Source organism: Symphodus melops (assembly GCF_947650265.1).
Source record: "Symphodus melops genome assembly, chromosome: 22".
Classification (NCBI taxonomy): domain Eukaryota; kingdom Metazoa; phylum Chordata; class Actinopteri; order Labriformes; family Labridae; genus Symphodus; species Symphodus melops.
Window position 1 is genome coordinate 1,049,074 of NC_136712.1, and position 26,100 is coordinate 1,075,173.

Consider the following 26,100-nt stretch of genomic DNA (forward strand, 5'->3'; position numbering starts at 1 on the left):
GAAGCATCAAACACAGCAGTCGTGGTTTGTTGGTCAGTGACGGAGACGTCACGGTGGTTTGACTCTGCGTGCAGGTGGTCTGTCTCTGGCGGTCGAAGGTCCCTCTAAAGCGGAGATCAACTGCAAAGACAACAAAGACGGGACGTGCACCGTGTCCTACCTGCCCACGGCGCCCGGCGAATACAACATCATCGTCAAGTTTGATGACAAATACATCCCCGGCAGCCCGTTCACCGCCAACATCACGGGTACCGGAAACTTAGATCGCTTCAGACGATGAATGTTTCTGCAGCCGTCTTAAAACCGTCTTTCTTTTTTAACCCCGAGTGTAAAATCTTTGATTCACGTCCAGGCGATGAGGCCATGAGGACGTCTCAGCTGAAGGTCGGAACATCCACAGACGTGTCTCTGACGATCATGGAGACCGACCTGAGCAGCCTGATGGCGAGCATCAGGGCGCCGTCCGGGAACGAGGAGCCGTCGGTGCTGAGGAGGCTGGCCAACAGACACATCGGTCAGTTCAGAGGAGGCGAAAAAAAAACCATCTCACTCTTCGATCTCTCACGTCCGTGCTTTAAAACGATAATCCTCCGGCCCGCAGGTATCTCATTCTCACCGAAGGAAGTGGGCGAGCACGTGGTGAGCGTGAAGAAGGGCGGGAAACACGTCACCAACAGCCCCTTTAAAATCATGGTGGGTCAGTCGGAGATCGGCGACGCCAGTAAGGTGAAGGCGTACGGTCAGGGGCTGATGGAGGGCCAAACCTTCGAGGTCGCCGAGTTCACCGTCGACACCAGGAACGCAGGTACGACTGACGCTCCGCCTCTTCCTTCCCGTCCCGTCTTAAAACACCCGTCCTGACTGTTCTGTCACTTCCTGTGTGTGCGTGTGTGTGTGTGTGTGTGTGTGTGTGTGTGTGCGCTCAGGTTACGGCGGGCTCGGTCTGTCCATCGAGGGCCCCAGTAAGGTGGACATAAACTGTGAGGACGCCGACGACGAGACGTGTAAAGTCACCTACTGTCCCACCGAGCCTGGAAACTACATCATCAACATCAAGTTCGCTGACCAGCACGTCCCAGGTAGCAACCGGGCCGCCGGGCCGCCGCCACTTCCCATCGAAACGTGAACGTGTAGCCGCCCGTTTTTGTTTCTTTAATGGAGTTTTATTTTGGCGTAAACAGGAAGTCCGTTCACGGTGAAGGTGTTCGGGGAGGGCCGGATGAAGGAGAGCATCACCAGGAAGCGTCAGGCTCCCTCCATCGCTACTGTGGGCAGCACCTGCGACCTCAACCTCAAGATACCAGGTGAGCTGTGACATCACTTCCTGCTGCTTCCTGCTGCCTCCCCTGCTTCCTCCTCTTCACCTCCTTCTCTTTGTCCCTCCTTGTTTTCCCACTCTGCCCCCCCCCCCCCCCCCGCCCCCCCTGCTGTTTTTTTTTTTTTGTCTTCAGGAAACTGGTTCCACATGGTGTCGGCTCAGGAGCGCGTGACTCGCACGTTCACGCGCAGCAGTCACACCTACACTCGCACCGAGCGCACGGAGATCAGTAAGACCCGGGCGGGCGAGACCAAGAGGGAGGTGAGGGTGGAGGAGAGCACGCAGGTGGGAGGAGAACCCTTCAGAGACGTGTTCGGAGACTTCCTGGGACGAGAGAGTCTGAGCGGCTTCAACGGCATGCCGGCCGGCAGCCGTCCGCCGCTGCAGGACGGTGTGTGTGTGTGGCCGAGTGTGTGACGTCGTCGAACGCCGTGTGTGCATATAGAAGCGTCTAACTCGGGAGGGGTTTTTTTGCATGATTTGACTTCTGCAAATTCTCTGAATTGTTTTGCAAAGATTTTGGATGTTTTTCTCCTGCAGCACTTTAATGCCTCCTAATTTTACACTAATTACAGACGTGTGTTTTTATTCTCTTTAGAATAATGTGTCTCATTCGCTGAGCTTTTGGGTTTCTTGTTTCTTTAAGCGTTTAACAGATGAAACTTAATCTTCTAATGCACAGAAACTCAGACTGTGCAGCTTGAAAAGTCGTCTTTGCAGCATCTGAGGAGAGCGAAGCTGCAGCTGGAGAGAGAACGCTCACATGACTCCTCTGCTAAACTAACCAGGATGTTTCCTCCTGACTCTTTCCTGCATGCTTTGTGAACAAGACTGAATCCACCTGCAGGAATCATTGTATTTATGTCCCTTTCTCTCTCGATGCTCCGCCCCCCTCCCTCGTGCTCTCAGGTGAGGCGGGAAACCAGGAGATGACGGCTCAGGTGACGAGTCCTGCGGGAACGACGGAGGACGCCGAGATCATTAAAGGAGAGGACAGCACGTACAGCGTGCGCTTCATCCCTCAGGAGATGGGAGCTCACACGGTTAATGTGAAGTATCGGGGCCAGCACGTCCCTGGGAGCCCCTTCCAGTTCACTGTGGGGCCCCTGGGAGAGGGAGGGGCCCACAAGGTGCGAGCAGGAGGAACCGGTCTGGACCGAGGAGTGGCAGGGATCCCAGGTGGGCTGAAAACGAAGACGTCATTTTTCCGTTTCCTGTTTGTGTTTCTTTCTGATGAATCTGAGTTTGTTGTTTTTAGCCGAGTTCAGCATCTGGACCCGAGAAGCCGGAGCTGGAGGTCTGTGCGTCGCTGTGGAGGGGCCGAGCAAGCCTGAGATCACCTTCGACGACAGGAAGGACGGATCCTGTGGAGTGACCTACGTGGTACAGGAGCCAGGTGAGACTCAAAACCAGGCTCTGGTCTAACATAAACCTGGATCTCGATGGTCTGCGGAGCTCGTAACTGGACTCGCTAACGAAAAGGGCGACTCACCTGGACGCCCCTACGTTTCATTCTTTAAGAAGGATCCTTAAACCGGGAACTCACACACACACACACACACACACACACACACACACACACACACATTGTCCCCATGGGTTGGTGTGCAGTCAGGTTTAAGTCCCCACTAGGATATAAAAATAAGAACACACACACACACACACACACACACACACACACACATTACATTTCTGCTCTGTCTCCAGGCGATTACGAGGTTTCCATTAAGTTCAACGATGAGCACGTCCCAGACTCCCCGTTCATCGTCCCCATCGCCACGCTGTCTGACGACTCTCGCCGCCTCACCATCACCAGCCTGCAGGTGAGAACGCCACGTCTGAACCTTCATTTACATTCACTGAATCAGTTCACACGGCGCCAGCTGAGGCCGCTCATGCTGTATATTAAAGGTGACACTTTGATTTCCTCACTTTGTGACCAGCTGCTCTGCTTTGAGTCGGCGCGCCGCCATCTTTAAACATCAGCTGTGTTTTCATATTCTGATATTCAGTTCCACGTGGGGGCGCCGGTGGCGTAGCGCACCACTCGTCCTCCAAACCCACGTTTGAATCTGAACTTGTTGAAAGTTAAATCGTGAACCGTCTTTTATAATCCTCGCCGTCTGGTTTGATCAGGAGAGGGGTCTGAAGGTCGGGCAGGAGGCCTCCTTTGCTGTCCAGCTGAACGGAGCCAGAGGCGTGATCGACGCTAAGATCCACACGCCATCAGGAGCTATGGAGGAGTGCTACATCACCGAGCTGGACAGTGGTAAGAGATGGAGGCGGACCCGGCTGGTGATTGATACAAACACGTAGCTCATATATAAACACAGTCTGTGGTCCGTGTGTTCCCTCAGACCAGCACGCCATCAGGTTCATCCCGAGGGAAAACGGAGTTCATTCAATCGACGTTCGTTTCAATGGCAGCCATGTTCCTGGAAGTCCCTTCAAAATAAGAGTTGGAGAACCAGGGCAGGTTGGAGATCCTGGCATGGTGTCTGCCTTTGGACCCGGACTGGAAGGAGGATCCACTGGTATGAGCTCAGTCTGACCCCATTAAAAAGACAGGGACGCGTTCGTAACAGATTTTAATTCGTTTTCTTATTTTTAATTTTAAGGTGTGGCGTCAGATTTTACTGTGAACACGTGTAACGCCGGCTCAGGAGCGCTTTCTGTGACCATCGACGGACCATCCAAGGTGAAGATGGACTGTCAGGAGAGTCCCGAGGGCTACAAGGTCTCATACACGCCGATGGCTCCTGGCAGCTACCTGATCTCCATCAAGTACGGAGGACCTCAGCACGTCGTAGGCAGCCCCTTCAAGGCCAAAGTAACAGGTGGGTCAATGGGTTGAATTGGACCAGAACCAAATGGACTTTCAACAGGTTAGCTCCGCGGCATACGACGGGCGCCGGCTGTTCCATTTGTGGTCAAACCTGGAGTTTGGTTTCCTCCCAAAGGAGACGGATCCAACTTCCCCCAGAAAACCTGAATCTATGGGGGGACAAGCCAACAGATCCAACCACCGAGCGTTGAGCTGAGACTGCAGAACCCGACACCAAGTCATGTGACTTTGTGTTCTTTGACTCGTTCTGCAGGTCCTCGTCTGTCTGGAGGTCACAGTCTGCATGAAACGTCGTCCGTCCTGGTGGAAACCGTCTCCAAGTCGACCGCGATGGGAAGAGCCTTCGCCTCTTTGCCCAAATTCTCCTCGGACGCCAGTAAAGTCATCTCCAGGGGCGCCGGGCTGTCCAAGGCCTTCGTGGGTCAGAAGAACACGTTCACGGTTGACTGCAGCAAAGCAGGTGAGGAGAAACGGCGGCGCCGAGTCAGCGAGGCTATAATGAGAATATTCGCCTTTATGTGATGGAGAACAGGAAACACTCTTTCTGTCACTCTGCAGGTACCAACATGTTGATGGTCGGCGTTCACGGCCCGAAGACGCCGTGCGAGGAGGTGTACGTCAAACACATGGGCAGCAGGATGTACAACGTCACGTACACGGTGAAAGAACAAGGCAGCTACATCCTCATCGTCAAATGGGGGGACGAGAACGTCCCCGGCAGTCCCTTCCACTTCACCGTCCCTTAAAACCCCCCCCCGAACTCTTCGTCTCTGCGTCCCTCCTGTGCTGCAGCTCCTCGCCCTCATGCACTGAAGAGACTGTTCACTTCCTGTTCCAGACACTGTGTGCTGATTCTGTAATCGCTGCAGCTTGCAGCTGTCGTGCATTTTTATTTTTTACCAGTCGTGAAAATGACACCAAAGCTTCAGTACTCACACTGACGGAGGATTGTTTCACCTCCTTTTATTCTGCAGATATGAACGTGACCTGTGCAGACTCTGACTCTGTCTGACCGCCTGTCACATGATCATTCACAACTCTTTGAGCTGTACTTCACAGACGGCCGATTTGTAAACCGTCCTGACAGACGAGGACGATGCTAAAGTTTAAATACCGAGACAGAACAAGACACTGACTCGGAGGACAAACGGCGTCTCTCAGTTTGTTCAAACTCGTTGTTTAACATCGTGAAGCTGAAGTCACGTATTCACAAGTATCTTGATCGGACAAACTGGTATCTTGCGCGTTTGAACGAGTCAGTGCCGGTTCTCAGAGTTTGAATCTCGTTCTCTTCACGTTGTCGCACCACTTTGTATCTTGTTTTTGCAGCGACGGTTGAACGAGTCAGTATCCAGTGAACACAGGTCGGGATCTTGTCTGACACGTAGCGGATAGCTTACCCACAGTCTTGTTCACACAAATTAGTATCTTGCTGGCTCAAGTAAGAATCTTGCGTGCACATTTTGGGACTCTGGTCTCCATAAGTCCGTGTCTTTGTCTGCAAACATGAGTATCTTGTTCTCACGAAACTTGTAGAAGTTTTTTAACTGGTACAAGTCGGTATCTTGTTCACAGAGTCGGCATGTTTTTTTTTTTTTTTGCACAAGTTGGTATCTTGATCTCGCATCGTTGTTCATTCAAAGATGAACAAGATCGAATGAATCATCTTGATCTCGCACCTCCTGTTAATGTCAGTTCAGCTGAAGACAATCAGTCAAATCTATGCAAAACCACTTTATGATTTTTGTATGTTCAACTTCAAGATCGTGACTTTTTTTAATTCTTTTTTTTTTTCTCTGAATTACGTGAAAGCTGAATATTTGTCTCTGTGAGAAAGAATCAAACGAGCAGGGAGAAAAATCCGCCTGTTTCAGACGCCGTCGGGCTGTTTGAATGGTTTCTTCCCACAGAGCTGCTGTGACGTTACGTAAAAGAAAAAAAACACACTTTTGATTTAATTTATTTTCAGACTTTTGTTCCCTGTTTTAATTTTCTTTGACAGAAAACGGTCTTATATCCGAGCGAGCGAGAGGAGAGTTTAAACTTTAGTCCAGCGACATGCAATGGTTTTGATTTTATTTTATTTTTTGTACCACAGGAAGTGGTGAGACAATCCGTGTATTTTGTGAATGTGAAAAGAGAGGAGCTGTATCAGTGAGGCGTTTTATCACAGAGTGACTTTTTCTAGTGATTTTTGTATGTATCGGAAATGGATGAATGAAATGACTTTGACCTCTTTGATATGTTAACCTTCAGTCCCCGAAGATTGTGCAGGCATAATAAAGTTTATTTGCTAACTCGCCATGAGAAGTTCTGCTGATTCGATGTTTACAGATCCAGGTCTCCAGTCTCCTAAAGACGGAGACTCAGCTGCTCCGAATGTTTAAAAAAAAAAATCTGCATATTTAAAATATAAATTCACGTTTTTCAATGTGCAAACACAGAATTGAATTCTTTCTTTTCCATGCAGATGTTTTAAGGAGACTTTCTGAGCGTTGTTCTTCTCTGTGTCGACGACGTGAAACTTTAAATGAAGAGGATGAAGAGGAGAGTGTTCAGATATCGATCCTGAACTTTCAGTGTTTTTCTGGGCCGATGAAGTTCAGAGATTTTAAGTTTGAACTCGTGTTGTTCTCGTCTTTAAAAGTCCAGACTCAGCAGCAGCTCATCTCTCTCTGGACTCTGCTCGAGTTTCAGTCGGAGCGGATTTCTGCTCACAGCCTTCTTTAAAGTTTCATCTGAACAACAACCAGGAGGGACAGGAACAGAAAAAAAAAAAAAAACTGCTGCTGCATGCAGGTTTGGACTTTGAGAAAAAAAAAGTTTGCAGCTGAAAACGAAGAACATCAGGTCGGAGTGAAAGGAAACTTTTTCAGGGAGGCGAAGAGTACTGAAATAAAATCTGTAGAAAAGCTCTAAAACATAAAAACACTACTGGATCTACGTTTGGACTTCTGTGCGTCAGCTCTCTGATTGGGCGTGACCCCGCCTCTCGTCCAATGACAGCTGGGTTTGTCTCGAGCGGTACAGATGATGGATGGATGGAGAAACAGTTTCATCTGTGATTCAAAGGGAGGGTTCATGAACATGTGGTGCTGCAGGAGGCCACCAGGGGGCAGAAGAGATTCATCAAACCGACATTGAGGCGCCGCAGGAGGAAAAAATGTTGAACAGTGATTCTTTGAAAGCGAGAAAAATAATTTAATGAAACATGAACACATCAGATTTGACGCAGAAGATTTTAAACACGTTTCCTAAAGCCAGAGACTTCATCTCCTCTTCTTGGAGAGATTAAATCAGGAAGGAAGAAGAGCTGAGGAATAAAGAGTTTTTATCAGTTTGAGTCTCAGCGACAGGAAATCAAACATCTCTGTGCTCTCAGTTTTCCTTCTGATGGATCCAGGATGTTTCATCCGTCTGTGGTTGATGCTCTTTAATCTGCGTTTGTAGCTTAATCTGGACCATCCGCGTGTTTCTCTTTGTTTTCTGATGCAGTTTAATCCGTCAGTATCGTCAGAGCAGTTTCCTTCCCGGGGCGATGAGATCGGAGCCGAGACGCCAAACACAAACTGCGTTCTGCTGCGATAAATATTTTAAACAATCTAAACGTGATTCTTCAGCAGCTGAGCCCAACATGATGATGGAGTTTAGTTCGTCTTTAGTTTGTCCCTCCTGTCTCCCTGTAGAGCGGCAGGATTCACATCTTTAATATTATCAGCAGGTGAAACTGTAGCCGGTCTATAGGTGAGTCCTGGAGAGACGCAGCTGATTGGTCAGCAGCTAAAGAAAACACAAAGCATCAGTCGGTAGTAAAGCCTGAGGAGGATGATGATGAGGATGATGATGATGATGTAATGATGCTACCCCCCTCCTGCAGCAGCATCACTGAGGGTATTATTAGTCTGAATGGACGGCTGTAATTAATGCCTGTGAGAGGGGGGGGGGGAGGGGGGGTGACGGGGCAGCTGAAGCTAAAAATACTCCCTTCTAATTTAACCAGCCGGATTTCTAATCCAGGAGACCAGAACCCCCCCCCCCCCCCCCTTCAGTATTCATTCTGTCTTTGTGCTGCACTGTAAACTCTCAGCTCCAAGTTTTAATCACACAGAAACAGACAGAAGGGCCAAACTGTCACTCGTAGGCCGCAAAGACTGGGACCTGGTCTCACAGGTCACCAGGCTGGGACCTGGTCTCACAGGTCACCAGGCTGGGACCTGGTCTCACAGGTCACCAGGCTGGGACCTGGTTCTGATCATTTCAGAAATTACATTCTGAACATGTTGATGCTCTTTCTGGATTCTAGGAGCTGGAACAAAGAGAAGCCATGTAAAGTATTCCCCCCCCCCCCCCCCCCCCCCCAAGCTCCGCCCCTCCACCCCTCAGCCAATCACACGGCTCCTGACTGAGCGCTGGAAAATTGAGGTGAAAGAAGGCGCAGGCTATTTTCTTTACGTGTATGTGTGTGTGTGTGTGTGTGTGTGTGTGTGTGTTTGGTAATATTGCAGTAGCAGCAGGTGTCTGTGAACCAATCAGATTGTACGGCTGCAGGTTGTGACCTCAAGGTTCTGTTTTTCATCTGCACACGCTCAGTTCAGACGTCTGTATGTGTGACAGGCTGATTTCATTCCCACCGCAAAAACATGTTTGTTTTGCTTTTATGAAAGGATTCACGCACACACACACACACACACACACACACACACACACAGTCAGGTCCTCTCTTCCCGCCTGGTTCCCGTTATGAGCTTCGTTCGGTTATCAGACAGGATGGACACCTGCTGAGCTCTAATTGGATAATCTGATCAGGTAAACACTTTAATTTCCTCAGAGATCACAGAAACACACCCACATTTCACACCAGGTGAAATATAGACCACAGGTAGAATAACGCTCAAGGAGAGAAGCTGCCACACTTTGATCAGTAAATATGAACCCAAATAACGCTAAAGCTAAAGCTAAAGGCTAGCAGCTAACAGCTTTTGAGTTCAAAACCAGGGTTTGAAAATAGAGGCTGCAGTTCTTCTTTTGTCCACTAGAGGACAAAATACGAATCTTTCATAAGAAACAGCCCATTAAAAAAAATGTAGAAAAACTTCAGTCTGAATCTTCCCTTTGAAACGTCTTTACAAGCCTTCCATACGAAACTATCAAACTTCCGTACGAATCTTTTTCGTACGAACGAAAAATTCCCTCGTCAAACTTCCGTACGAAACTAAGAAACTTCCATACGATTCTTCTGTACAAAACATCCCGATGAAACTACAAACTGTACTTTAATACTGAACTGAAATATGAAGCTTCTGAACAAAACTTCTCGTCTGACCCTTTAAAACTTCTGTACAAAACAACAAGTATGACTTTTATCTTCGTGCCAGGGGAGAATGAGATTACACACAAATCTCAACATTGCCAGTTTAGTTGGGCATTGTCGACAATATATGAATGCAATTTTTATTGACTAAAAACCAACAAACTAGGGGCGCTGGTGCCGCGGCAGCAGCGCGCGCGCGTCCCATGTAGCGAGGCTATGGTCCTCGCGCGGGTGGCCCGTGGTGGCTCCTTTCCCGCATGTCTCTATCCACCTTCCTCTCTCTAGAATAAAAGGCCCAAAATACATCTTTAAAAAAAAAACAACAAACTCGTGTTGGGTGATTACAACTTCGATTTGTGTTGCTGATATCAGATATGTGATAACATGAAGGATGGAGGCTCCTCAGCGTTTGATGATTTACGCTCGCTCATCAGTATTCATAATGTGCAATAACTGTAAATAAATGATAGTAATCTCGTGGAGTTGTGACTCTGCAGCAGCTGTAAATCACGGACGAGCAGAACAACGTCTGAGCTGTAAAAACAGGAACGTGTTGTTCGCCGTGGTCTTGGCTCACTTCCTCTCTCGCTCTGTTTTGTTTCACTGTCAACTCGCCGGTTTTATTCTTTCTTATCAGAGCTGCAGCCGAGGACTCGCTCGAGCCGTCTTTATTGGCTCTGTGTGACTTCATTGGCCGTGGTTTAGGGGAAAGAAATTCTCTGTAAAACAGAGAGAGAGAGAGGGGGAGAGAGAGAGAGAGAGCGAGAGAGAGAGAGAGAGAGAGAGAGAGAGAGAGAGAGAGAGAGAGAGAGAGAGAGAGAGACCCTAAATATAGACTCCTTAATTTTGTACAAACTGGAGTTAGCCGTGCTTTTCACACACTGATTTCTGTAATGAACATGAATATGGATGACCTCTTCTCACACCTGAACTACACCTGCTGTAAGGACTGGTGTGTGTGTGTGTGTGTGTGTGTGTGTGTGTGTGTGTGTGTGTGTGTGTGTGTTGCAGAGCAAACCATTTTGCTAAAATCAAACAGCGAAGCCTGCTGGGTAATACCTGTAATCCTGTAATACCGTGAGTTGATCCTCTCACTCCGCCTCTGAGGATCATCTGCTGCTGAGACGCACACACACACACACACACACACACACACACACACACACACACACACACACACACACACACACGGTCAGGTGTGTCTCTTTTCTTATTTTCTAACTGAACACTAACTTTGAGAACATCTGCTGCTTATCTCAGAGTCTTTTGATCGCCCCCCCCCCCCTCTCTCTCTCTCTCTCTCTCTGCAGGCTGCACACCTGTCGGCAGGTAAATCAGTGATATGAGACACATCTGTGCTCTCTCTGTGCGTTTCGCTTATCAGCAGAGTTTTAGGCCAGCTCTCTCCAATGTTTTGATTTTAGGCTGCAGTACCCGTTTTAAACACTAGGTGGTCAGAGTTACATACTGCTCCTTTAAGGAAAGAAAACCTGCTTTGTTATAAATGACAAGGTGTTGGCATTCTGTTGTGGTGCGTTCAGGCGACTGTCTCTATCTTCCGAATGTGGACAGTTAATACGGAGAGGGAGTCACATTCACTGTCAAGTGTTTTAAAGAAAGTTAGAGTCTGTCCTGCAGGCAGCACAGGATCAATCTGACAGAGTGAGTCTGCTGGGAAATCTGAAACTTGTGAAGCCGGTAGATTTATAGATTCTGCTCTGAGCTGAATATCAAACGCACCTTTCCAACAACTGAGACTTCTTTTTTTTTTTTTTTTTTTTTTTTTTTTTTAAAGAGAAGAGAAACACTTCATCACACGGATCCTGTCGGGGAAAAAACGCTCACACGTACACACACACACTGTGCAGAAAATCAATCCTCTTACAAACAGAGTGAGTGATTTATGATTAATGTGGATTAATAATGTGAGACCTGTTTCGATTAAAGTCTGAGAACAGCTGCAGCTTTAAGAGAAATGTCCCGTAAAATACTCCACAGGGGCGCCGAAGAGTAGGGACGGACCATCCAGGAATCCGATGGAAGAAATGGTCTTTATCACAAAGTATAAATCTATAGTTTTTAGTCTGGATTGAATTGATTTTAAATCTCTCCCTGCTTCAGTCTCCATCCTTCACACAAACCAGCAGCTCTGTCTGTGCTCGTTAGCAGAGTCTCCCACTAACACCAATTACCCCTCAGCCTGCAGCTTTATTTGTCTGCCCTCTGCCCGTCCGTCCCTCCTCGCCTCTCTTACAGCTGGTTGACATCAGGTTAGACAGACAGGATTTGATTAGCGGAATCATCCTGTCGTGTTTGTGGATCTGCTCAGACCTCCTCCTCCTCTTCCTCCTCATTATTATTACAAACAGAGAAACTGTGCAGAAGCTCCATTCAGAGTCTGACACACAGAAATCTGAGGGTCTGTTGTTTTAACTTGAACGCCACACGTCCTGAGGGCGGGTATCTAAAGCACCTGCAGCAGGTGTTAATTACAAGCCGCGTCAATTAACTTGGATCAGATTATAAAAGATGCACACAGTGAACGTTGTGCATGCTAGCGTCTCCAGGGCATTTTTAAACCTGTAGATCGTTTGCTCTGGTCTGAATCATGGATTATTTTGTTCCAGTGTTGCATATGTACCTTTACTTCTCACTATGCTCGATGAATACGCTCTCCATACTCCTGTCTGGCTGTGGCTGCTCCCAAAGACACTTCACAGTTTCGGCTAATGTCACCAAATAGCGCTCTAAGCTAAAAGGAGCTAAAAGCTAACTGGCGGTCATCTGAATCATAAATCTTAATAGACCTGAAGTAAAAACAAAAACACCTGGAGCTTAAATGTGACGTGAAGCAGGTTGGTATGTTGATGATTCTACATGGAAACTCTTGTTCACACTGGGCTTACAGCACATGCTTAGCCTAGCTTAGCATAAACACTGGGCCTTGGAACAACTGAAACTCTATCAAAACACTCTGTTAGCTGACATGCTAACCCCCTTTGTTGCCAGCTGAGGTCGAAAGCGAGAAGCTAATGCTAAGCTACCTAGCCAGACAGGTAAAATCAGAACTTTGTGCAGATGAGATGGAGGAGAGTAAACTCGCGATCAGCTAAATTATCCTTCACTACGGCGTCCTCTGGCTGGCACAGTCTGTTGGCATGAATATGAGGAAAAGGACACGATAACCCATGAATGTTTACTGTGTGTGTGTGTGTGTGTGTGTGTGTGCGTGTGTGTGTGTGTGTCAAACAGCAGCTGTTGTCTTTAGTGTAGTGATGTCACAGCTGTGTATGTCGGACTCAGGGGACGCAAAGAGAGGACAACATAAACATCAAATCTGTTAATTCACGTCACCGTCGTCGTCATCATCAAGCTGAATTAAATTTAACCGACATTATCCTGAAATAACTGCATTATATTTCCAGGTCATGGTATGGCTGTCTCTCCCCTGAGGAACACACTCAGTACTACATTTCCCATGAGCCTCAGCTGCAGCTGCTATGGAGAAAGCTGCTTCCAAAGTTGTGTTATAATCTCAACCTCGGAAGGGATGCAAAGATCAAGAGAGGAATTATTTCACCGAGGTAAACATTCGACCATTTGAGGTCACCACCGTAGATCATGAATATGATTGGACGAAGTCTGAGTGGCGTCCCCCATGTGTCCCTGCAGGGGGCGCTTGAGTCCCCCGTGTGCCCCTGCAGGGGGCGCTTGAGTCCCTGTGTGTCCCTGCAGGGGGCGCTTGAGTCCCCGTGTGTCCCTGCAGGGGGCGCTTGAGTCCCCGTGTGTACCTGCAGGGGGGCGCTTGAGTCCCCTGTTTGTCCCTGCAGGGGGCGCTTGAGTCCCCATGTGTCCCTGCAGGGGGCGCTGGAGTCCCCCGTGTGTCCCTGCAGGGGGCGCTGGAGTCCCCTGGATGGCGGTCTCCGTGCTGGAAATGCTGTCTCAGGCTAACTCTGAGTAAAGCTAACGACAGGCTGAGAGCTGAGGCGGGTTTTAAGCCTCCTGACAAACCGTTACACGGCGCCCACCTGTCAATCAGCTCAGCTACACGCCTTATTGTGAATAACTCTGATCCTTCATCCAATCAAAACTGATGAGTCATGAAAACATTCCCCCCCGTACAGTGTGTGTGGATGGAGACATGAGCTAATCACACCTATTTGGTTTTTTGAAGCAGGCTGTAAACATGTTCATGTCTGCTGTAAAAACAGGCTGTTTGAATGGGTGTGTATGTGACTTCCTGTGCTGCTGCAGCCAGCCTCTAGTGGACACTTCAGGTACTGCAGGATGTTACACTTAGGCTTCTGCTTTTATTTACAACACCAGAGGTTGCCTCTTGGGTCGTCCCTAATGATTTCATTTACACAGTGAGAGTGTAATAATGAAGGACGTTCAGGAGGAAGAGAGAGAGAGAGAGTGAACGAACGAGCGAGCGAGAGAAAAGGTCGATTTAAAAGTAGAGTTTAGTTTTGTCATCAACAACATTATTACCCCGATTCGACCCCCGCACCCCACACCTGAGAGTCTCTAAGGGGAACATTACATTATAAATAATGAGCCCTTTGTGTGTGTGTGTGTGTGTGTGTGTGTGTGTGTGTGTGTGTGTGTGTGTGTGTGTGTGTGTGTGTGTGTGTGTGATTACAGTGTTTATAGGTGCAGCTCTGTCCTCTGTGTCTCACAGTCATTACTTGCTGTCCACCTGCTGTAATGGATGGTGCTATAAGAGCTTGTGTTTAAGTGTGTGTGTGTGTGTGTGTGTGTGTGTGTGTGTGTGTGTGTGTGTGTGTGTGTGTGTGTGTCCTTGGCCAAGTGTACTTCTTTTTTGTTCCAATCAGTTTCCCCTCCCTCTCCCTGTTACATGTCAGCCTTGATTCGGTTCTTTTTATTCTCATATATTCCTCCTCTCTCCTCTCGACCCTGACGGCAGCTTTCTGACTGTTTTGTGATTTTTTTTTTTTTTTTTTTTTTTTTTAACTTCTCTGTGAACAACAAAAAAAAAAAAAAAAAAAAAAAAAAAAAAAAGAAACGCCAACATCAAATAACACCTGACAGGTAACATCTGTGCAGGCTGCCTGGGTCATTTTTCCAATCTCTTTATAAACACTTTTTCATTACTTTGACTTCAGGGTTTATTTGGCCTCCTGGTGAACTCCTCAGTCGATCACAGAACAGTTTTAATGCGTTTTTTAAAATCATCACAGCGTGGACGTTTATTTTCTGCTCTTTCTGACTCAGTGGATCTCCTCGTTCATGATTCAGCCGCGCTCCCCTTTGAGCACCTTTTGTATTAAAATGCTGCTTTTTCACCACACGTGTTGTGACTCAGAGTTCACGGGGAAAAACAAACTCCGTCCGTCGCTTCTGGAGAGACAGACAGCTTGATTGAGGCTTACAGTCACAGCTGACGCTCATCAGACGAGGAGGAGGAGGAGGAGGAGGAGGAGGAGGAGGAGGAGGAGGAGGAGCAGAGAGCTGCTGCAGCAGGATGATGAAGAGGACCGGCAGTAATGACTTGAACTAAAGGATGATGGAGAGAGAGGAAGTGTGACTCCTCTGCCGAGTCTGTCTGCGGGGTGAAGGATGGAGGAGACAATGAAGGCATCATTCGCTCTCAAACGAGCCGCGGCGAGGGAGGAAAAATGAGATCTGTCCCGGGAAACTCCTCCACGGGCGCTCGCGTCGTTATCGAAATAATTCGTGCGACTGGACTCGGGATAAAAAAATAAAATAGTTTTCCAGCTCAGACACAGAAGATGAAAGTCCGGGAGGTTCAGTCGTTCTATTTATAGTCAGATTTAATTTATTATTCCCGCATCATAAAAACATTTTCCGGGTTTTTTTATGACTCACTGAAGAGCTCCGAGATTTTTCAAACATTAAGTTTGAATATTTATAAAAACTTCTTGAGACCTGGTGAACTTCACCTGCACTCGGTTTAGGCCTACAAACAGGACTCGAGTAGTCCCAGAGGACTTGAGACTTGACTTGGACCAACTGTCCCTTAATCAAAACCTGAGACCTGAATGACTCGATACAGACTTCTTAGAAACGACTCGGGGGGTTGATGGAGACTTGCTTTGACTGCAGGTCCCTTTAGAAAAAGTCCTAGTCAGGTCTAGTGCTTGTCTGCGAGTCTTAAATATTTGACTTGACTCAAGTTCCCCTTGTAACTGACTTGTCACTTGACTGGACTTAATTTGTTCCCAAAGACTTGTTAAAGACCTGTTAGGACTTCAATAACCAAGTATTTCCTCTATAATATCCATATTGAGCTTGAGCTCTAGTCTCAAGTCCATGTCACACATGAAGGTTTTAGTCCCTAGTCAAGTCTACCGAAACAAGTCCCAAGTCATATTTCAAGTTTAAACAATTTAATCCTCAAGTCAGTCAGTGACGTTTAAATAGTCCCAAGACAAGTCTCAAGTTCTGCTTGTGGTCCAAGTCCCAAGACAAGTCTCAAGTTCTGCTTGTGGTCCAAGTCCCAAGACAAGTCTCAAGTTCTGCTTGTGGTCCAAGTCCCAAGACAAGTCTCAAGTTCTGCTTGTGGTCCAAGTCCCAAGACAAGTCTCAAGTTCTGCTTGTGGTCCAAGTCCCAAGACAAGTCTCAAGTTCTGCTTGTGGTCCAAGTCCCAAGACAAGTCTCAAGTTCTGCTTGTGGTCCAAGTCCCAAGACAAGTCTCAAGTTCTGCTTGTGGTCCAAGTCCCAAGTCCTCACAAGTCCAAACCAGTCCACTCGATGTCTACATGTTTGGCGTCTTCGACTCGGAGAAGTTCGTGTCTCTGTGACTTTTAAATAACTCTGTGTCTCTGCACTCGTCTGCGACAGAGGACACATATTTTAGCGTCGCCTCATTGGCCGCCTTAATGACCCGTCCTCGTCGCCGCCCTCACATCGCCGCTCCTCATTTGTAAATGTTGTTTCTGCCTGTCTGCTCCCACAATCCTTTGCTGCAGCCTTTTATCGATCACCTCCTTGTTTGGCTTGTTTGGACCTGATCGGACGTCGGGAAGAGTTAAAGCTGGATTATTACTAAAGGAAGAATAAACAAGACGACGAACAGACCGAACGTCCTTCAGTCTGTCGGAGCTCGACCTGTTTAAATCTGCACATTAATCACAACGCTGTGGGAGAGTTTAAAACCACTTCCTGTTTGTTTCAATGACTCTTTGAGATGCAGGAACCGAGCTCGTGAAATCAAGGAAATCAGAATAATTAGGAGTCAGATGATTCTTCAGGCTCCGTCGCTCTCCAGGATCCTCAACCTGACTCATGATGAGCAGCTGCAGTTCCTCCAGTGTCCACTAGAGTCTGTCTCTTGCAGTGAGTCAGTCTCCATAGAGCTCTATGTTAAAATGTCCAACTTTACAGCTGCAGTTCCTCCAGTGTCCACTAGAGTCTGTCTCCTGCAGTGAGTCAGTCTCCATAGAGCTCTATGTTAAAATGTCCAACTTTACAGATGCAGTTCCTCCAGTGTCCACTAGAGTCTGTCTCCATAGAGCTCTATGTTAAAATGTCCAACTTTACAGCTGCAGTTCCTCCAGTGTCCACTAGAGTCTGTCTCCTGCAGTGAGTCAGTCTCCATAGAGCTCTATGTGAAAATAAACGTGTTTACAAAAGCTGAGAGGTCCCACAGCAACACAATCACCTTTTCCCAACACAATTAATTTAGTGTTTTGAAAAGGTGTTTCTGTTGCTGTGGGACCTCTCAGCCACCGTACAAACGTCCTCACTGCTGGTACACACACACACACACACACACACACACACACACACACACACACGCTCACCTTGGTGTCTCCTCGGGCCTCGTCGGTCTCTCGGACCTCTCTGATGGTTGGGTAATTGGTTTCCATTAGAGTGCGCTGCTGCTTCCTTCCCATCAGGCCGTGCAGGAGGGGGCGTGCCCTCAATTCCCTGCCGACACACACACTTACACACACACCTACACACACACTTACACACACACCTACACACACACTTACACACACACCTACACACACACTTACACACACACTTACACGCACACCGGGCCGTCTCTGTCTGATAACCTCCAATGGCGAGGAGGAGGGTCAGAGTGATGATGAGGAGTGACTATGTGACCTCTGCGCTTCACTCAGAGTCAAACACACTGTTATGATGAACACACACACACACACACACACACACACACACACACACACACAGGTATGCTGTGGGTAATATCCAGAGCCTGGGCTCATGTCTGCTAATCCTAAGTATCAGTGTTGTTTGTTGTGTTTTTTGAGCTTCCCAGCCACCGTAGATTGTGATCTTAGTTCTAACGAGGTTAAACTCTGAATCAGCAGGATGTTTGATGTTTTCCATCCTGAAGGTGACGAGATGTCTCGTCTTGGCGTTGGGTTGATATTTACTCTGCGAGGTAACCGTGAGTCAGAGCGGAGCGTTTGTCTCCTGCTCACGGTGCTTTAACACGTCGACTCTCCGGGGGGAAAAACTCCGAGCGTTAACCGAGCAGAACGAGAGCTCAGCTGTCAGAGAGCGAGTCGGAGAGCTGCGCCGCACATCTGGAAGCACACACACACACACACACACACACACACGGGCACATCTGCACATTTACAGACACACCGATCTGTCCATCAGCTGCTGCGCAGAAATCCACCAAGGATCCAAACGCCGCATCAGGTCCTCCTCGCCGTGTCTTCATCGTCCTGAAGGTCTCAACTCGCCCCGTTTTAAAGGTCCAGAATTTAGACTGCAGTACCCATTTTAAACACTAGGGGTCCGAGTTACAGACTGCTCCTTTAAATAGACTGTCAGTAAAAAGTCTGTTTGTCCGCCTTCCTTTCTGTAAACTGATAAAACAGCTCAGTGTTTTTAAGCTGCTGAGTGTGTGTGTGTGTGTGTGTGTGTGTGTGTGTGTGTGTGTGTGTGTGTGTGTGTGTGTGTGTGTGTGTGTGGTCTGAATCTTTATAAACTGATTTTCCTTCACTTTAGTTTTTATTAATAAAATCAGCAGATGCGAAAACAGGAAGTTTTAATCTCAGAAGGAGTCTCTCAGAGCGCCAAGAAGAAAACTGTGTGTGCGTGTGTGTGTGTGTGTGTGTGTGTGTGTGTGTGTGTGTGTGTGTGTGTTTAAATTGAAAGGAAATGACACTGAGAGAAAGACATTACAGAGATGAATATAAAAGCTCAGCTCTGTATAAAGTCTGTTTTGTGCTGACACTTTCACAGGTGTAAAGATGATGACGTTCGACACTGAGCAGATCACCTGGATGTTCCTGTTCCCCCCCGGGGACTAATAAAGTTTTTTTAATTGAATTTAATTGTTCATTTGAACCACAAAGGAAACTTAAGTCTGGATAGAAAGTTTGACATTTTGAAGCAGTTTATCTGGAAGCTTCTGCAGGATCTGTGCGCGCCGCGTTCTGTCAACGCAACTCCCTCTGGAGCTGATGGCGCCCGCTCTCTCGTCGTTCACACACGCGGCCATGCTGCGTGCACGCATCAGTCTGAACAGAGCAGATCAACCCGGACAGGAAGTCGAACGCGTAGAGCTTCAAAATAAAACCTCAGAAGGACGGAGCGACTTGTTGTCGTCTTCTTGCTCGTAGTTCTCGTGTGATCTCGTAAACCCGCAAACACAGGCCGCTCGTCGCTGGGCAACGCGGTTCCCATGGCAACAGCAAGAGACAACTCAAACGTTGAATTAGACGAGTAAAGGCAGAGGAGGAGGTTCAAGATAGTGTCACGTGGTTTCACTTTCAAGAGTGACTGGAAGGAAGCTTTTAATTTGTGCAAACAAAGAAAGAAGAAAAGGCTCCAGGCGGCGTGGACCCCTCCGTGCGTCTGCGTCTGCACGACTCGTTTGTATTCGTGGCGTCTCTTCAGGTGGTTTCACAGCCGCCGGTGGAGGAGCTACAAACCTTCAGATTTAAATCAGCTCGGCAGGAGGAAACAGAGCGGATTCTTTTTTTTTTTAAATTTAAAGCAGGAGACAAGTGGAGAGACGGAGGAAGAGCGAAAGAGAAACACCGAGGCTCCCTCCGTCAACCGCTGCTTGTCAGACCTCCGGCACGCCACGAAACCTGCAGCTCCACGGAGACGACTTCATGCAAAGTCCAGACACGATAAAACGTGAATCATGAAACATTCACAGCGTGGAGCTTTGACTTAGTTCTCCTGATTATAATAAAACGTTAACTGAATTATGATTTCAAGGAAACTTTGGAGGAAACCACAGAAGAAAGCTAGCAGCTCCCACCTGTCACTCAAAGAGGCCACGCCCCCTAAATCTATTTTGGGGGCGTGGCTCAATGGGGTCGGTCGAACTGTTTGATTAACAAAGAAAACATTTCATTAATGTTTGATGCATTTTTAATGGATGGTCAAATATTATTCAATCACTTAATACCAGCCTGAAACTTGAAGGTGTGATGTCATCGTGTTGTTGGTTCTGATTGGTTTGTGTAACTGGGACCAGTCTGGATCTCACTGTGAGTTTCTGGGTTAGCAGAAGACAAACTACACAGTACAGAGTGATGCATTCCTACAGTTTACAGTCTGGATCAGGTTATCTGGGGCAGTTTGTGTGTGTGTGTGTGTGTAGGTGTGTGTGTGTGTGTGTGTGTGTGTGTGTGTGTGTGTGTCTGACTGATGAATTCTGGAGCCTTCCTCTCCCATCAGCACTGAATCCATCATGGCCAACGGCTGCAGGAGATGGTAAACACCAGCACTCGTTCAGTGCACGATTGATGTGAGTGTGTGTTTGTGTGTGTGTGTGTGTGTGTGTGTGTGTGTGCTAACTCTCCTGTGTGTGTGTGCTAACTCTCCTGTGTGTGTGTGCTAACTCTCCTGTGTGTGTGTGCTAACTCTCCTGTGTGTGTGTGCTAACTCTCCTGTGTGTGTGTGCTAACACTCCTGTGTGTGTGTGCTAACACTCCTGTGTGTGTGTGTGTGTGTATGTGTTTAATGTGTGTATCTGCAGAGGCTGCAGATCTGAAAGTTAAGTTTGATGACCTCCAACATCGGAGCGGTGAATAAGAAAGATGAGAATCTGACGGATCAGAACAGCAGTCTGGGTCAAAGGTCACAGACCGAGACACATTTGGTTTTTTTAACAGATTTCTGGGACATTTTTCGAGTTTTGGGACCAAACAACTGCAACAAACTGGAACTGGAACAAACTTTAGGAAAATGCCCCAAAAGTCTCTCAAAGTAATGTGGGAGGCGTGAACAGGCCTTCTGGACAGACACAGTACACTGTACCTTTAAGAGAAGCCTTAAGTTAGACCCAGCTCAGACTTGGACCAGGTTCTAGTGCTGCTGATAAAATACTAATCAATATTTGTTTTGATAGTCAAGAGGTTTAAAAGACTGATTAAAATACTGCACGTTTTTTTGTGGTTGTAAAATGTGAAGTTCAAAAGAATCCTTAAAACATGTGTAAATGCATTTTATTTTATTTACTGAAAGATGTAATTTGTTAATTGGCTCACGTGACGTGCACGAGGACAGCGCGTGGGTGAGAGAGTTCACGAGGCGTGCAGCGCGCGGCTGTTTGAGATAATCAGCAGAGTAATGTGACGAACGACGTGTCTGTACCGGAAGTGATGGAAGTGTTTCTCGAAGTTTCGGTGTGCTGTCGGACTTAATGACGGAGCAGGGAGGAAAACACGAAGTTTGTTTTGATTGTTTATCGACCTGAAGACAACAAACAAGCAGCGCTGTGATCCACCTGAGGAACATCCGGGACTTCATGCCTCTCATCTTTAAAGGTACCTGTTGAATCATTACCTGCCTGCATGTTCAGTGTTGTTGTGTCCAATCAGAAACAGGTGAAACAGCTGTTTACAGGTGACGCTGGATTGAGACTTTGATAACTGCAGCTGTGATCTTCACTTTAAATTTAAATTCAAACAAAAAAGTACTTCATCATCTTTATGTCAGTTTCTGGGTGTAATTCTTATTTTAGAGGTGATTGACAGATTAATATTCTGCTTTTAACACAGTTTAAAGTTAATAACCATAAATAATAAAGACTGTTGAGTTACTCTACGGACAACAACTTCCTGTTTTCACATTAAAGAGTGTGTAAGGTGTCAGCGGTCTATAAAGCTCATGCACCTTCAAGCAGGAGAGCAGAGTGAGATGAATGTTGAGAGGAAGAGGAGGAGGATGAAGGCCTGATCCTCTCTCTCTCTCTCTCTCTCTCTCTCTCTCTCTCTCAGTGTGAGCAGAGACAGAAGGAGTCACCACCTGCTGACATCTCTGTTCACACCCAGTGGTTCACAAGTGTGTGTGCGTGTGCAGCTCTGTGATTGGCCGCTGCTCTGCAGGTGTTTGACTGATGTTTGTAGCACTGCGGGGAAGCGGAGAGCTCTAACATCATTTCATGCATCGACCCTCCTGCAGCCCCCCCCCCCCCCCTCCCCCCCCCCCCCCTCTGGGACCCTGGAGCGGGACCAGAGTCATTTATTACTGCAGGCTTGGCAGCGCAGCGACGCCCGGAGAGAGATGGTGATTTTGTGGCTCTGTGGTGAAAAAAATGAATAAATCGTGCGAGCTGAGGAGCCTCCAGCCGAGGCGACAGGAAGAGAGGAGCGAAAACACGGAGCGAGCAGCAGCCAATCACAGATGGACGTGTAAAACAACAGACACATGATCCCAGTGCTTCCCACACACATGATCCCAGTGCTTCCCACACACATGATCCCAGTGCTTCCCACACACATGATCCCAGTGCTTCCCACACACATGATCCCAGTGCTTCCCACACACATGATCCCAGTGCTTCCCACACACGTCTCAGTCTGACTTGTTTTGGGTCCTGAACAGTTGTTGAAGTGCTCGTCCAGATTCTATGAAACAGGCTGTGAGGAGTCTGTTTGTTTGTTGTTGTCTCTAAAGTTTAAATGAGGCCTGATAACGAAAGCTTCACCTCTCAAACCGTTCGGTTACAGTTCGATAACGTTCCATCATGTGCTGCATTTTCTCTGAAACGTGGAACCTGATGACGTGTTTCACTTTCTGCAGACTCAGACTGCTGCATGTTTCAGATCTTCACTTCTGCTGCATGTTTCTCAGGTTGTTGCATGTTTCTCAGGTTGTTGCATGTTTCTGAGGTTGTTGCATGTTTCTGAGGTTGTTGCATGTTTCAGGTTGTTGCATGTTTCAGGTTGTTGCATGTTTCTCAGGTTGTTGCAGGTTTCTGAGGTTGTTGCATGTTTCTGAGGTTGTTGCATGTTTCAGGTTGTTGCATGTTTCAGGTTGTTGCATGTTTCTCAGGTTGTTGCAGGTTTCTGAGGTTGTTGCATGTTTCTGAGGTTGTTGCATGTTTCAGGTTGTTGCATGTTTCAGGTTGTTGCATGTCTCTCAGGTTGTTGCATGTCTCTCAGGTTGTTGCATGTCTCTCAGGTTGTTGCATGTCTCTCAGGTTGTTGCATGTCTCTCAGGTTGTTGCATGTTTCTCAGGTTGTTGCATGTCTCTCAGGTTGTTGCATGTCTCTGAGGTTGTTGCATGTCTCTCAGGTTGTTGCATGTTTCTCAGGTTGTTGCATGTCTCTGAGGTTGTTGCATGTCTCTGAGGTTGATGCATGTCTCTCAGGTTGTTGCATGTCTCTCAGGTTGTTGCTTGTCTCTGAGGTTGTCTCTCAGGTTGTTGCATGTCTCTGAGGTTGTTGCTTGTCTCTGAGGTTGTCTCTCAGGTTGTTGCTTGTCTCTGAGGTTGTCTCTCAGGTTGTTGCATGTCTCTCAGGTTGTTGCTTGTCTCTGAGGTTGTCTCTCAGGTTGTTGCATGTCTCTGAGGTTGTCTCTCAGGTTGTTGCATGTTTCTGAGGTTGTTGCATGTTTCTGAGGTTGTTGCATGTTTCTGAGGTTGTTGCATGTCTCTCAGGTTGTTGCATGTCTCTGAGGTTGTTGCATGTCTCTCAGGTTGTTGCATGTCTCTCAGGTTGTTGCTTGTCTCTCAGGTTGTTGCATGTTTCTGAGGTTGATGCATGTCTCTCAGGTTGTTGCATGTCTCTCAGGTTGTTGCATGTTTCTGAGGTTGTTGCATGTTTCTGAGGTTGTTGCATGTTTCTGAGGTTGATGCATGTTTCTGAGGTTGATGCATGTTTCTGAGGTTGTCTCTCAGGTTGTTGCATGTTTCTGAGGTTGATGCATGTCTCTCAGGTTGTTGCATGTCTCTCAGGTTGTTGCATGTTTCTGAGGTTGTTGCATGTTTCTGAGGTTGTTGCATGTTTCTGAGGTTGTTGCATGTTTCTGAGGTTGATGCATGTTTCTGAGGTTGATGCATGTCTCTCAGGTTGTTGCATGTTTCTCAGGTTGTTGCATGTTTCTGAGGTTGTTGCATGTTTCTGAGGTTGATGCATGTCTCTGAGGTTGATGCATGTCTCTCAGGTTGTTGCATGTTTCTCAGGTTGTTGCATGTTTCTGAGGTTGATGCATGTCTCTGAGGTTGATGCATGTCTCTCAGGTTGTTGCATGTTTCTCAGGTTGTTGCATGTTTCTGAGGTTGTTGCATGTTTCTGAGGTTGATGCATGTTTCTGAGGTTGTTGCATGTTTCTGAGGTTGATGCATGTCTCTCAGGTTGTTGCATGTTTCTCAGGTTGTTGCATGTTTCTGAGGTTGTTGCATGTTTCTGAGGTTGTTGCATGTTTCTGAGGTTGTTGCATGTTTCTCAGGTTGTTGCATGTCTCTCAGGTTGTTGCATGTTTCTGAGGTTGTTGCATGTTTCTGAGGTTGTTGCATGTTTCTCAGGTTGTTGCATGTTTCTGAGGTTGTTGCATGTTTCTGAGGTTGATGCATGTCTCTCAGGTTGTTGCATGTTTCTCAGGTTGTTGCATGTTTCTGAGGTTGTTGCATGTTTCTCAGGTTGTTGCATGTTTCTCAGGTTGTTGCATGTCTCTCAGGTTGTTGCATGTTTCTCAGGTTGTTGCAGGTTTCTGAGGTTGATGCATGTTTCTCAGGTTGTTGCATGTCTCTCAGGTTGTTGCATGTTTCTGAGGTTGTTGCATGTTTCTGTGGTTGTTGCATGTCTCTGAGGTTGTCTCTCAGGTTGTTGCATGTCTCTCAGGTTGTTGCATGTCTCTCAGGTTGTCTCTGAGGTTGTTGCATGTCTCTGAGGTTGTTGCATGTCTCTGAGGTTGTTGCATGTCTCAGGTTGTTGCGTGTCTCTCAGGTTGTTGCATGTCTCAGGTTGTTGCATGTCTCTCAGGTTGTTGCATGTCTCTCAGGTTGTTGCATGTCTCAGGTTGTTGCATGTCTCTCAGGTTGTTGCATGTCTCTGAGGTTGTTGCATGTCTCTCAGGTTGTTGCATGTCTCAGGTTGTTGCATGTCTCTCAGGTTGTTGCATGTCTCTCAGGTTGTTGCATGTCTCAGGTTGTTGCATGTCTCTCAGGTTGTTGCATGTCTCAGGTTGTTGCATGTCTCTCAGGTTGTTGCACAGTCTCAGTCCTTGTTGCATGTCTCTCAGGTTGTTGCACAGTCTCAGTCCTTGTTGCATGTCTCTCAGGTTGTTGCATGTTTCTCAGGTTGTTGCATGTCTCTCAGGTTGTTGCATGTTTCTCAGGTTGTTGCATGTTTCTCAGGTTGTTGCATGTCTCTCAGGTTGTTGCAATGTCTCAGGTTGTTGCATGTCTCTCAGGTTGTTGCATGTTTCTCAGGTTGTCTCTCAGGTTGTTGCATGTTTCTCAGGTTGTCTCTCAGGTTGTTGCATGTCTCTCAGGTTGTCTCTCAGGTTGTTGCATGTCTCTCAGGTTGTTGCATGTCTCTCAGGTTGTTGCACAGTCTCGGTCCCTTGTTGCACAGTCTCAGTCCTTGTTGCATGTCTCTCAGGTTGTTGCACCAGTCCTCAGTCCTTGTTGCATGTCTCTGAGGTTGTTGCACAGTCTCAGTCCTTGTTGCAGGCTGTTTTCTTAGTTTTCTGCAGATGTCTTGGATTGCGGCACATTGTCCCTCTTTGTTGCCTGCAGGTTTTGCTGAGGTTGCTTTCTGTCGTTTGAGTCAGCCTGACGAGTTGGAGGGGAGCGACACAGATCACTCTGTGCTCGGCTCAGACTATATCTGAGAGGATTTGTGGTGAGTCAGGGACGTCTCGGCACACTTTAGGTCCCTCTCTGCTGAAGGAGGATAAAAGATTAGAAGATCTGCTGCAGAGATGAATATGAGTATTAACGCTTGACAGAGCGTGGTTATTTACATCAGAGAGTAAAGAACAGAAGACGTTTCTATACTTAGAGCTCTCGGATGCAGAGCCCGCGGCGCCTCATTCATGCTGCAGCCTCAGAGAAGCTGCAGAGCGATCTGCTGCTGCTGCTGGAGGGGGACGCACGCCGCACGCCACACAAAGCATCCAACTTTCTATAACGCACTCTCTCTCTCTCTCTCTCTCTCTCTGTGTGTGTACTTTGCTCGCCCCATAGTCCACTGATGTTCAATAAAGCGAGAGAAGAAGATCAAGGCGTGAGTGAACGTCTGCAGAGATCTGACGGAACAGAATCAATGACTGTAGAGGATGAGTCATGAGATCATGACGCTACACTTATTATAATCAGAGAAGAAGAAAAGCCGAAGCTGCCGATGATTAAGAGGAGCGCGCTCGTTATTCTGAATAAAATATCACATCGAGTATCTTCACACGGC

General features: G+C 47.3%; 3 protein-coding genes across 3 annotated transcripts in view; 2 read left to right on the forward strand and 1 right to left on the reverse strand.

Moving 5' to 3' along the window:
* The window catches only part of LOC306817705 (filamin-C-like), a 31,300-nt gene extending 24,835 nt beyond the window's left edge, over positions 1-6,465 (forward strand). The window contains 14 exon segments of the mRNA XM_079334808.1: positions 75-248; positions 353-514; positions 602-805; positions 927-1,079; positions 1,182-1,304; positions 1,452-1,709; positions 2,228-2,497; positions 2,577-2,714; positions 3,026-3,141; positions 3,455-3,587; positions 3,676-3,852; positions 3,937-4,155; positions 4,417-4,623; positions 4,722-6,465. Coding sequence (XP_079190934.1) covers positions 75-248; positions 353-514; positions 602-805; positions 927-1,079; positions 1,182-1,304; positions 1,452-1,709; positions 2,228-2,497; positions 2,577-2,714; positions 3,026-3,141; positions 3,455-3,587; positions 3,676-3,852; positions 3,937-4,155; positions 4,417-4,623; positions 4,722-4,909 — 2,522 coding nt within the window. The 3' untranslated portion in view covers positions 4,910-6,465.
* The window catches only part of sco2 (synthesis of cytochrome C oxidase 2), a 181,606-nt gene that overhangs the window by 40,544 nt on the left and 114,962 nt on the right, over positions 1-26,100 (reverse strand). The gene's annotated exons all lie outside the window — the stretch shown is intronic.
* The window catches only part of kcnd2 (potassium voltage-gated channel, Shal-related subfamily, member 2), a 58,709-nt gene continuing 53,774 nt past the window's right edge, over positions 21,166-26,100 (forward strand). The window contains exon 1 of the mRNA XM_079334770.1: positions 21,166-21,231. The gene's annotated coding sequence lies outside the window, so the exon portion shown is untranslated. The remainder of the gene's footprint in view (positions 21,232-26,100) is intronic.